Raw genomic sequence first — 13,820 nt, 5'->3', positions numbered from 1 at the left:
AAATTTGAAAATATTTTCTTAGTCTTTAACTTTCTTGAATATGGCAACTACTGATTAAAATTACTGACTTCTCCCCCCTCAATTTTGAGTTTTTCTTTATGGAGCCTTGATCTGTTGCTCTCCCTTCTACCTTCTTTTCTGCTTCTCTCTTTCCCTCTGTTTTGTCGTTCCCTTTCCTTAACTTAATCCTTTAAGTGTAGATTCTCCTGGCTCTATGTTCAACCCTCTGCTCTTCCTCTGTAAAAGGAGCTTTCTGAGTAGAAACCCAGAAACATGCATACACTCAAATACACACAAAATTTTGCTTACTTTAAAGGGGTTCAAGAACACCTAAAATACAGACTTTAAATCAAAAACATTCTATGAACCCCAGGTTAAGAAACTGTATTCTACTTTAAGAATCCTATTCTGCATGCTCTGTCTCAGCAATCGTCCATATTTTTGTCCCATTAGATAAATGAAACTCCAAAATTAACATCACTGATTCTATTATTGATCTCAAACTCCCACATTCCCCATCGCCTGCTGGATATATACTAAGATGTATGATCAGGTCCTCATGCTCCATACATCCAAAACCAGTCTTATTATCTGCTACCCAGAACAGGCTCTCCTGAATTTTTTAAATGTTTTGATATTTTTTATTGAAATGTAACATACAAAATGGTACAATTCATACGTGTACTGTGAACAGCTTCACTGAATTTTTACAGACTCACTTGTTAGTACTAGTTTAAAGGCTGTTACCTCTCCTATCATGCCATTCCTTAGAAATTTTAAGTAAGATGGCCCAAACAGTTAATGGCATTTTTTACCTGACAGGGAGGATTCTGAGTACATGGTCATTCAACTGGGTTCCTGCAGGATTCCTGAAGTCTACAAAAAACCAACAGGATTTTTGAGTTGAAACCCTAGCTATAATAATGTAGTATTGAAGGACCCTGAGCAGTCTTACACTCTAAGCCTCCGGTTTTTTATTTTCTTGTTTATTTTTAATTTCCATACAGGAAAATTCATTCCCTTTGTTGTATAGTCCTATGAGTTTGGCAAATGCATAGTCATGTAGCCACCATCATGGGGAAGATCTAGGACAATTCCATGACTCCTCCCAAATTCCCTCCTGCTATCCCTTGGAGAGAAACTTGAAGTCCATTCCTTAACTTCAGGTAACCACTGATCTACTCCTCATTCTATACATTTGCTTTTTCCAGAATGTCAAGTAAGTGGAGTAATATACTATGTAATCTTTTTAGTCTGGTTTCCTTTACTTGGCATAGTGCATTTGAAATTCACTCATGTTGCATGTCATCAATACTTCATTTATTTTTATTGCTGAGTGGTATTTCATTGTATGGATGTACTAGTTTGTTTATCCATTTACCAAGTTAAGGGATTTGAGTTGTTTCAGTTTACAGTTATTACAAATAAAACTTTCACAAATAGTCACATACAGGTTTTGGGGGGAATATAGGTTAACATTTCACTTACGCAAATACTTAAAATTGCTGGGTTGTAATAAATGTAAATGTATGTTTAACCTTACAAGAAATGACCAAACTGCAAACTGTTTTCTACAGTGGCTGTATAATTTTGCATTCCCACCAGCATTGTGTGCAAATTTTCCAGTTGCTCTGCATCTTTATAGGTAGATTGTTTAGTCATTTTGTTTTTTTCGTTCTTGCCATTCTAATACATGTGTATTGCTATCTCATTGTGGTTTTAGCTTGCATTTCTATAATGACTAAGGACATTAAGCATTTCAAGTGCTGATTTGGTATCTATATATCTTTTTTGGGGAAGTGTCCATTCAAACTGAACTTTCTATTAGTATCAGGCCATTTGCTTTTTCTTCCAAAATTTGTTCCAGTTTTATTGAGATATAATTGACAGGTAACACTGTATAAGTTGAAGGTATACAATGTGATGATACAATACAGTTAGTTAACACTTCCATTACCTCCTCCCATAATTAGCATTTGTGTGTGTGTGTGTGTGTGGTGAGGACATTTAAGATCTACTCTCAGCAGTTTGACTCTCTCCTTTCTCAGTCTGCCCTTCAGAAAAACTCCACCAGTTTCCTTCAGTTCTCACTACTACAACTGTAGTTTAAGTACCATAATTGCTGTATCTCTTTTGTGGGACAAGTATTTTACCTTGTATAAGTGTTATTTATTCATACTTTTCCCTACCACCCTTACTAGATTATTAATTTTGTCATAACTTCTAGCACAGAACTTTAAAAATGTATTTATTAGATAAATAGATTGTAACTAATGTTCATGTATATTTATTGGTTTTTGCATAATAGTGGTTTTTTAAATCTTATACATTTGGGACAATTATAATCATGGTTACAAAGTAACATCCTAAATATTACAGAATCTAGTATCTAAATATGTCAGCAGGAAAAGGAATCTCAACCTGGGGCAGTAATAAGCAGCTTCTGCTTTTCTTCTTCCCATCAGAAGGAACTCAAGTATCCTTCACTAGAGTAACACAATGGGCAGTAGGATGAATAGTCAAATAATGCTACTGCTTCTTCTCTGGATGTGAACCCATGGCAGCTACATTGTGAGCACAGGGCAGCTGCCTGAGCAGCAAGGGTGTGGCCAGTCTTTCATAACACAATCCAAAGAAGAATGACAAACTAAGAATAACAAAAACTAAGCAAAACAAAAACAAAATTTACCCACACAATCACTATTTCTTCCTTTCAGCCTCCTCTCCAACTCAATAATCTTAACAGTACATATGAATGACCTATAGACAGATAAAATTATTTTTTGTTTATAAACTCAAAATTTTTACTAATCTATATCATTCTAGAGTATCCCAGCTATGGCTTTATGACTTTATCAATTGCATCATGTGTTGCTCTATGTTTATGTGTTAGGTAGGGCTTAAAGGTTGACTAGCATATTGAAGATTTAATTTCAGTGCCCCTGGAAGGCATATTGGAATATTGAGAAATTGTCCCATCAAGGGAAAAAATAAGAAAAAATTTTTTTTTACTTTTGCGTAAATTGGTTATTTTTTTCCCCTAGAGACACAATAGTTCTCAAATATCAGAAGCACGTTGGGACAGATTTCTTTGCCATACATTTTGTTTTTAATACTACTTAACCAGGGATGCCTGGGTGGCTCAGTCGGTTAAATGTCTGCCTTCAGCTCAAGTCATGATCCCAGGGTCCTGGGATGGAGCCCCGCATTGGGCTCCTTCCTCAACGGAGAGCCTGATTTTCCCTCTGCTTGTTGCTCCCCCTGTTTGTGCTCTCTCTCTCTCTCTGACAAATAAATAAATAAAATCTTTAAAAAGAGAGAGAGAGAGAAATGCTACTTAACCAGTCTTTTCCCTCAAGTCAGAGATCAATGATATCTTAGATTCTATTAAAATTATGCCACAAGATTAATTACCATAGATATATTTCACTTATGGCACTATGGCAGAATTATTGGGCATCATGACATAAAAAAAAATTTCTACTAAACACGTTTAATCCAACTTTTGAGAATAAGTACAAAATTGCCCCATTTCTCTATTTGGGGACAAAAAATGTACAGATATAAAACAATAAAAAAACAAAAGAAAGCATCCATACAAAAAGTAGGAAATGAGTACCTTAGGAGGGCAAAAGGAGGAGGGATAATCATTAGCTACAGTTGCTTTAGGAAGAAGATGGGATCTGAGAGATTGTGAGAATTTATAATATCAAAAATAGTAGTGGATAAAGGCACCCAGGTAAAGGGAACTAGGAAGCTGAAGCACAGAAGGACAAATACATAGCACATGATCAGAGACCAATAAGTGGGATAAGGGAGAAATACAGTTAGAGAAATAGGGCCTGATTAGAGACAGTCCACTGCAAGGGGAAAGAGAGAGAAAATTAATGAAAAAATGGCCAAACCTAGAGAGAAATAAAGGAAAAAAGAAAGGTGGTTCAGTGATCTTTTTCATTGCTGAAAAAGGTCATGAATGGGATTATATAGAGAATAACAATACACATGTCAATATACAATTCCAGTTTTGTTTCTATATAACCTTTTCATATAACCTGAAATTATTCTGAAAATGTTCATGAGAAATCCCTTAAAGATGAATAAAAAGGTCTCTTGCCCAATTTTTATGTTTTAGAGGATTCTATCATAGTACTGTTGCCTTAAAATTATCACTCAGAATAACTATGAATTTTTCTGTGTGAGTAGGAAAGAGGCTTTGTAAATATCTAATATATTATTTTATCTAATAGGAAAATGTAGGATTTGCTGCTATGGACATTATCAGAACTGGAGTGACTTTTTTTTTTTTAACCTCCCATTCCCCAAATGGATTATCTTTTGTTCAGCATGTACACGATTTAAATTATCTGATTCTGCATTCATGTGACTGCCTGGTGATAGATAGTTCTCAGAATGTCTGACAGTATTTCTTGTAAGCATCAGACATGATAGAGAGAAGGGTACTGATGGAGCAGAAGACTTTGAAATGTCATTTTGGATCAGTGCACAGCATGATTCAAGGCTGCATAGAAAGAGGAGTCTGAGGAGCTATTAAAAAATGTATGTGTCAGTATCTTGAAGTACAATGTGAATCTAAACTGGCCACTCCTTTCTTTTAAGCTAATTGATGTGTTTATCTCAGCTTTTCCCATGAGAGATTTTATGGTATCTGAAAACTAAGATTAATCAGGATTAATAATTTAATTTAATTATTTGGGGCAAAGGTCAACATGTAGATCAATTACCTTATTTTGATGACTGATAGACATTTCCTACGCTGTTAAAAGGGCCAGGCGAATCAGGTATCTGTCTAAAGTTACAAACACACATACCACCACAAATATAGCTCTAAACAATGAACTTAATTTGACATGTCAAACAGAAAATGTAATCATAAAAATTCACAGTGGATATACTGTTAAGATCTTGCATGATTCCAAATTTGTGAAATCACATAGGATTCATACATATATATCGAAATGTCTTATATTGAGAGTAGTGAATGAAATCCTCTTATTAGTAGTGCATTTACCCATTTATCTTTGCAACTCCTGCAGTTTCTCTTTTTTTAAAGGGAATTGATGTGTTTACGTTTGTGACTATTATATCTTCATTATAAATGATATCTTTTAGCATTAGGACGTGCCCTTTATGTGATCTTTAATACTTTTTAGTTTGGATTCTACTTTGACATTAGGATTGTAATCCTTTTCTTGTGGTTAATAAAACAAAATATTGTCTTTGTCCATGCTTAGGTTTAGCCTTTCTATATCACTATTTTAGTGTATTTTGAATACAATATATGATTAAGACGTTTAACTCTGTCACACCATTTTGTTATAATTATGATGTGTATTATAATTGCTATTTCTTCTTTATATGACATATATCCTTTGTCTTTCATTTTTTAGCTCTTTTCATAATTAAAAAACGTTTATATATTTGTATTCTATCTTTGTTTATGACTGTGGCCCTCTATTTTGTTATTTATCCTTTTACTACCTGCTGCATCTTTTTTATTTTATTTTATTTATTTTATTTATTTTAAAGATTTTATTTATTTATTTTAGAGAGAGAGAGGAAGGTGGAGGAGGGAGAGGGAGAGAGAGAGAAGCTCAAGCAGCTTGCGCTGAGCATGGACCCCGATGTGGGGCTCAATCTCAGGACCCTGAGATCATGACCTGAGCAGAAACCAAGAGTCAGACACCTAACTGACTGAGCCACCCAGGCGCCCCTGCTGTGTCTATTTTAATGGTATCCTTTATCTTTCACCTATACCCGAATAACAATACATGAGCTTATTCTTCTTTTCTCTTTTCCTTTCTTTTCTCTTCCCATTTTTTTAGTTTTTTAATTTTGTTATTTCTATGTTCTGTGTTATAATGTGTTTTACCACTCCCCATGTTCATTAGTGCCCCATGTTCTTACTTCCCTCCTTACTATCATTAAGATCATTCTGCTGCAGCATACCTCAACTCCCTTGCTCCTCTCTTCCTTCACTGAAATCATTTGGTTTATCAGTTTCCTATTGCTCCTATAGCAAATTGCTAAAACTTAGTGGCTAACAACAACACAAATTTATTCTCTTACAGTTCTGGAGATCTGGAATCTACAACTGGTGTCACAGGTCTGAAATCAAGGTGTCAGCAGAGCTGATTCCTGCTGGAGGTTCCAGGGGAAAATCCATTCCTTGCCTGTTCTATCTTCTAGAGATGTGTTTCCCTGGCTCCTAGCTGCATCACTCCAACCTCTGCTTGCATCTTCACATTGCCTTCTCCCCGCTCTGATCTCCTGACCCTCTCTTATAAGGAATCCTGTGATTATATCAGGCATATTTGGGTAATATGGATAATCCCCCATCTCATTTGTGCAAAATCCTCTTTTTAGTTTAATCATATGTGCAAAATTCCTTTTGTCATATAAAGTAGCATTCATATGTTCCAGGAATTAGGACATGGACATCTTTGGGGGCAGGGGTGTTATTCAGCCTACCACACTTGTAAAATTTACACCGCCAACCTTAAAGATAACCAGTTCTTTATCTATTCTGTGTCTCCACTAAAGTAATTGAATATGGCTATGAAATAATAAGCAACCATGCTGTTAAGTCTCACTTTCAGTATAAGCTTACAAACCTCAAGTGGGCCCTAGAGACTAACCAAAATCCTAATAATATCTCTATTTAATTCACTTCTCTACTCTAAAAGGTGACAACTTCAGTAATAATCCTTTAAAGCTTCTACTAATCCTTTCTATTTCTTATCATCAACAATGCCCTAAGAACTTATTTCATGGGAAAAAAAAATAATAACCTATCAGAAGAAAACATCCACATTCTCCCACTGCCAAACCTACCTTCACGTGTTCCCATATCACTCTGCATTCCCTTCTGGGACAATGGATAGACAGCCAGTATTCCATTAAGATCTTCCTATTTGTGCACTCATCTTACCTATCTGAGAATTCTTTCTTGAAAATAGCTCCAGTTTCCTCTATTTCATCAGATCATTCCTCTCTGGATCATTTCCATAAGCTTGCAAACATGCTATCATACCTTTCAATTGAAGAAAATGTTGCTCATGACTCCACAGCCACTTAAACTTCCATCACATTACTTAGCATTCTCAAAAGAGTTATTTTTACTCAGTGTCTCTCCTCTCTATTATACTTATTCTGTCCCAATTAAAATTCCATTCCCATAAATCCAACAAACATGTTTACATCAAGATTATCGATGACATATACATTGCTAAATCCAATGGTCAGTTCTTAGTCCTCCTCTTACTTTACCTCTCAACAACATTTACATACGTGACCCTTCTTCTTCAAATACATATATTTTTAGCTTGAGTGACAAAAAAAAAAAAGATCTAATTTTTTCTTGCCTTTCTAATGATTCTTAAATTCTTTGCTAGATGCCTCATCCTCTTCTCAAACTTAATGTTGGAGTGCTCCAAGACTTGTCTTTACATTTACTTTCCTCCTCTTGCTAGACTTTCTTTCTTGCTAAGCTCACCCATTCTTGTGGTTGTAAGTATATGCTGATGATTCCCAGAATGGATTCTCTAACTGAAAACTTTCCTCTGAACTCCACTTGCATATTTAATTGACTATTTAACCTGCTCTTGGAAGTCTAGATACACCTTGAATTTATTATATATAAACCTGATCCTTTATTTCCCATGCTTTATTTCCCCTTTAGTAAAACCTGTTCATCCTAAGAAATTCATTCTCATTGAGTTACTATAGCCAAAGTCTTGCAAGACATCTTTGCTTTTCTCTTTTCTTTATATTACACATCCAATTCTGTTATTGCTACCTCCAAATAGTTTATGAATTAGACCACTTCTCAACTTAGTTTGCATAAAGGTGGCCTCTACACATAAGTGCCACTGCTAATATATAAGACCAAGTCATTCTATCTCTCAGACTACTGCTGTTCTCTTTAATTCATTACCATGCAGTAACTAAAAAAAAAAAAAAAAAAGATTGTTTTCGAAACTCTCTGAAACCCTTTTATGTCTTCCATTGTAATTAAAATTAAATTCAAATTATTTACCCTGGTATATCAGGCAATAAATGACCAGATTCTTGCCTACCTGTCTAACATCATCTGCCTCATTTCTTCCTGTCCCATAAATATCCTGGCATACAGTAAGTTTGTTAATGGTAAACATAAAAAAGTCTAGTCTCCGATAGCTGCTTGTGAATTTTGATATTAATCTACTGATTCAACTTTAGTAATTACATTGTATAAATTTTGTATCTTCATTTATTTTTATCTACTTTAAATTTAAAAAATAAAGAGGTATAGTAAAGTCTCCCATAATTATTATTTCTGTGTATTAATACTATGATATTTTGCTTAATATGTTGTTGCTTGATTATTCAGGACAAAGGGTTAATGATTATTCTTTTTGTGACATCTATGACAATGTAAATGGAGTCTTTTATCATATTTAATTTTGTTTTCTTGTATTATAGTCAGTCTTACTTAATTCCTGAGTCCTTTTATATTTGTTTGTTTTTTTTTTTTTAAGATTTTATTTATTTATTTGACACAGAGAGACACAACGAGAGAGGGAACACAAGCAGGGGGAATAGAAGAGGGAGAAGCAGGCTTCCCACAGAGCAGGTAGCCCAATGCGGGGCTCAATCCCGGGACCCTGGGATCATGACCTGAGCTGAAGGCAGACACTTAATGACTGAGCCACCCAGGCGCCCCTATATTTGGTTTTGCTTTTGTATTTACTTAATATGTTTTTATCAATTTTTAATGTTTAATCTTTGTGTACCATTTGTTTTATATGGATTTCTCAAAGTTACTATGAGATTAAAGCTTGTTATTTCAAATTACATATTATTTAACTTTTAAAAAAGTTTAAAATTCATTTACATTTTGATAATTTTTATCTTCAATCTTTTCTCTATTTTATTATCTTTGTGTCTTATGTTTCTTTACATTTCTTCTTTAATTTTTTTCTTTTACTCTGTAGGCCAAATTTGTTACCCTATTTTATAACGTGGGGGTCTGCCAATCAGATGGGGGGCCACTAAATGTGGGGCAATCCAATTAGGTGGAGGCCAGCAGTGCAGGCAGTGAAAGAATTCAATCAAGGTAGAAAAAAGGAGATAGAAGGTTATTGAACACACCACAAGGGAGCAGTGAGCAGGACAGTAAGAGAAAGACTGCCAGCAGGTAGTGGGGGCCGGGGTAGCTGTAGTTAAGGGGGAAGGTGAGGAGGTATGAGAACTATAGAATTTTCCTTTTTTTGGTACCTCTGTCTGGGTGTAAGTAATCCATTGGTCAGTTAGGGCTTATGGATATTTTGAGATGGGTCACCTAATGGGCTGGTTTGTATTCAGCCAGGGGGCCACTGTGGGCCCTTCTACCTTACTCAGGTCTCTTTTGTTCAAGTTGATTGTGTAAAAGTGGCATCTACATATAAGGCCATGAATGATCAGATTATCACTTACTCTAGCTTCATCTTCATTTCCTCCTTGCTCATCTTTCTGTTATTTTTGTATTTGTATTGCTTATACATACTGTTGTAGAAGGAAGATGTCCTGTTTCTAGTTTAGGAGATTCATCAAAATATTATGTAGCCAATTTTTTTTTTTCAAAATATCACGTATCATATTTTTTCAAAATATCAAAACATTAAAAATTTCATCTTTCAAGTTCCCTCCATGTGGTTAAGGAATTAAAAGAAACCAACAGCAAAGTCCCCATTCTTTCACTTTAAGATCAAGCTCTCATTCAATTTGAATACATCTTCAAGTAATTTTTTAAACAGCTAGTATATTTTATGTGTTCTTGCATTTCTGAGAATGTCTGTTGCATTCACATGAAAGACAAGTTTTCTGGGTAAAATAATTTTAGGACAAAATTATATATGTGTTCCATTATATTCTGGTCATAAGCTTTAAAGAGAGGATGTGTGAGCTTTTCCCACGTTCACCTGGCCCAAGGGCCGGACTACGGGTCTTCTTGCAGCCATGGCAGCTCCAGAGCAGTGTAGGAATTGCATCAGCCAAAGTCATGGCAGGACAGGCATTTAGAAAGTTTCTTCCCCTCTTTGACCGAGTTTTAGTTAAAAGGAGTGCAGCTGAAACTGTAACCAAAGGAAGCATTATGCTTCCAGAAAAATCTCAAGGAAAAGTATTGCAAGTAACAGTAAAAGCTGGTGGATCGGGCCCTAAAGGAAAGGGTGGAGAGATTCAACCACTTAGTGTGAAAGTTGGAGATAAAGTTCTCTCAGAATATGGAGGCACCAAAGTAGTTTTGGATGACATGGATTATTTCTTATTTAGAGAAGGTGACATTCTCAGAAAGTATGTAGACTGAAATAAATCATTATTGAAATGACATGAAATGAACCTGCCCATTCCAGTGAAGTTGTGAAATCTTCCATGTAAATAATTTTCATGTCTCTTTTTTTATAAGCTAATGGTATCCAAACTAAAATAAAAATAAAAAATAAAAATAAAGAGAGGATGTGTGAGACCAATCTAACTTCTTTCCTCAGTAATGTTCTTTTTTTTTTCACACTCTAAAACCAATGGATTTTATTCTCTATGCTTATAATCCAAATATTTGTCAGATATATCTAATTCGTGGCTTTTTATTGATTTTTGCCTAGAGCAAGGTAAGCTTTTCAATCTTGATGGTCAGATCTTTTTTCAGCTTATGAATACTTTCTTCAATATTGGATATTATCATTTCCTCTGTTCAATTTTATTGTTCTCAAGTACACAGTTGTTTTTAAAAATGAATCAAGAAGCTTTTCCCTCCATGTTGATCATATTCTTTGTCATTGTTTTTTCTCTTCAACCTTTTCTACTTCATCTAAGAGTGTTTCTCAAGTTTGATCTTTGCAGCTGTCATGTTTCATAGTAACAATTCTCTCCTCAGGGTCATCATTGTGGATTTTTACTTTGCTGCTACATTTTTATTCTTTAATCCTTTCTTGGGCCATCCACTTCTCAATTTAATCTCATATTTTTATTTCTGAATGTACTCTTTTAATGACTTTTTCCTATTTCATAGCTGGAATGACTTGTATACAGTGGATAATAAGTGTATTTTCTGAGATTTTCTTCAAGTTTCTTAAAAAAATATTGAAACTATGTCTTCCTTTTTCATAAACATGATTTTCCCTTTATCTGGTTCAGCAGTATTATATTATAGCTATAAATTGTGTGTGTATAGGGCGCCTGGGTGGCTCAGTTGGTTAAGCGACTGCCTTCGGCTCAGGTCATGATCCTGGAGTCCCTGGATCGAGTCCCGCATCGGGCTCCCTGCTCGGCAGGGAGTCTGCTTCTCCCTCTGACCCTCCCCCCTCTCATGTGCTTGCTCTCTCTCATTCTCTCTCTCTCAAATAAATAAATAAAAAATCTTAAAAAAAAAAAATTGTGTGTGTGTATGTATCTACAGACACACATAAACACACATACACATATATATCCTCCTTCTACTCTTGCTCCTTTTTTTTCTCTCCTTCCCCTCTTAACTCATTCTCGAGGGAGTTAGATCTATTTATATTCTGTGTTTAAGCACAAGCAGCATATATAGTCTTTACCCTATTTAGCTGTCCATTTGGGTGCTGATCTGCTAGTTCAATACTTGCTTTTTGATATTCATCTGGTTCTCTTCTGCTGAATTTATAAGTAACTTATCCTATCGCACTTTGATACTTTGAGCTGAGTATGTGAAAACATACAATGTCTAGAATGCTTTGCTCCTCTTGTTCAATATATTCCACTACCAGGTCTTGCTTGGGAGAATTTAACCTCTCATAAAGAAGCCCAATCCTGACAGCCCTTCTCTACTGAGGGCCCTATTGTGTTCTGGATGTTATCGAATCTGAAGGCCTATAAAAAAAGCAGTGAAAGGGGAAACTTGTGAAAGACAGCAGTACTCAGGCCCAATAAAAATATGAAAATAGCACAGTAAAATTATGGCTGTCCAAATTTGTATTTGGTACAGCTTGAGGTAAATAGTCACCTCAGGTATCTATTGAAATGGGCACTTTTTAAAAATTAACCTTGGGTTCCTGTAGGAATTTTCTTCATTCAGTTGTTTCGTAGCTTTTGTGTATCTACTCCCCTAAGCCTTTACTGGATTTATGAAACATTTGTGCTATTCTGGGTTCAGCTAGACATGGTTTTCACACTGTTCTACCAGATTCATTAGGGAGTAGTCATCATATGGTCAATGTATAAGCATGTAGAGATCACACCAAAACCACGCCCATCTGAAATTTCAGAAACCATAAGTTAGCATCATATTAAGATAGAGAAGAAAAAATACTATGCTGCCCACCATTTTTTCAGTTCTTACTATGTGACAATTCACTCAGTCATTCATTTCTCAATAGTTTGCTGAGAAACTATTTTATGCCTGACATTTTTTGTACTAGGGAAATAATGGTGATAAAAAATACAATTCTTGGGGTGCCTGGGTGGCTCAGTCAGTTAAGTGTCTGCCTTCGGCTCAGGCCATGATCTTGGGATCCTGGGATCGAGCCCCATGTTGGTCTCCCTGCTCAGCGGGGAGCCTGCTTCCTCCCTCTCTCTCTGCTGCTCCCCCTGATTGTGCTTTCTCACTCTCACTCCCTCTCAAATAAAAAAATATATAAAATCTTTAAAAAAATACAATTCTTTACTGAGTTTATAGTATAGTATAGACAGTCATTAACCAAATAATCATACTAATGAATATTAAATTAGTAAAATAAGTACTTTGAATAAATGTTTCATAAAGTACCAAGGCAGGGAATGTGATGGCAGGTAGGGTCAGAAAATACATTCCTAAGGAAATCTCCCTTTGATCTGAAATTTGAAGGAAGAGTAGAGATTACCTAGATTAATACCATATAGAAGAGAAATACAATCACAGGGAGCTGAACGTGCAAAGGCCCAATCAGTGCAAAGCATTGTTCTAAGTGCTTATTTGCACAGCTTTTTTAAAGCTCATTTTCAGTGTGGTAAAGTCATATTTTGCTTTTCCACTGTAGGTATTTGGGGAGAAACTGGGAGTGACTGTGTTATGGTCTGCTAAATGAACACAAATTTTCAAGTCAGGTTTCTAATTTTAATATAATTCTACATAATATAGCAATGTCTTAAATACAGTTGAATGCACATTGCATAAGCATCTGTAATCCTGAGAAGTGTTTTGCCTTTCAGAGCAAGCACATATAGGTTTAATAATTTTTACATCCTAAGGCAATTTTAGTTCTCCTGTTAGTTTTCTTTGGATGGTGGAAAACAAACTGGTATTAGGGAAAACTTATTTACAAAAGTAACTTAGTTTTAAGAAAATCTTTATCCCAGGCTTTCAGCCTAAAACTAATAGAGACAAACCCAAGTTAAAAAGATGTTTAATTCAACCAAACCTAGATAAATTTACATTCTAATTCTACAGAGCCAATCAACTTGATGGTATATAACCAGATCCCCAATCAACTTGATGGTATATAACCAGGATCAAAACTTTCACAATTTAGTTTCACAAGTAATGTAGAATTTCAGTGATTAAAGTTCATATGCCACACTCAGGTTAGCCTTTGCAAACACTGATGTACTCAGGGCAGCCAGGATTGATAATACCCAAACAAACTTAAATGGATTTTCATTGAATTCAATGTTTATGTTTTGAGGAGGGACTTAGTGAATTTAAAGTGACGCCCCAGCATAGACAATAAGATTTAATGATGCAGAACCCAAAACATAATTACTCTCAACTACAGAGTAATAATGGATGTTCATCTATACAAATTCCTCTAAAAAAAGAGAAAGAGCAAAGTTGCACAAAATAA

At 35.2% G+C, this 13,820-nt stretch overlaps 1 protein-coding gene across 1 annotated transcript; it reads left to right on the top strand.

The window, feature by feature from the left end:
- Window positions 1–10,039: 10,039 nt before the first annotated feature.
- Window positions 10,040–10,345, top strand: LOC116632759 (10 kDa heat shock protein, mitochondrial-like). Its single transcript, XM_032404686.1, has one exon. The coding sequence runs from the start codon at window positions 10,040–10,042 to the stop codon at window positions 10,343–10,345; it is 306 nt and encodes a 101-aa protein (XP_032260577.1).
- Window positions 10,346–13,820: the final 3,475 nt, after the last annotated feature.

Source organism: Phoca vitulina, unplaced genomic scaffold (assembly GCF_004348235.1).
Source record: "Phoca vitulina isolate PV1807 unplaced genomic scaffold, GSC_HSeal_1.0 scaffold7, whole genome shotgun sequence".
Classification (NCBI taxonomy): domain Eukaryota; kingdom Metazoa; phylum Chordata; class Mammalia; order Carnivora; family Phocidae; genus Phoca; species Phoca vitulina.
This window is presented reverse-complemented; position numbering and strand designations above follow the sequence as displayed.

Excerpts from the sequence above, each read along its gene's own strand:
- LOC116632759 (XM_032404686.1), top strand. The coding sequence starts at position 10,040 with ATGGCAGGACAGGCATTTAGAAAGTTTCTTCCCCTCTTTGACCGAGTT.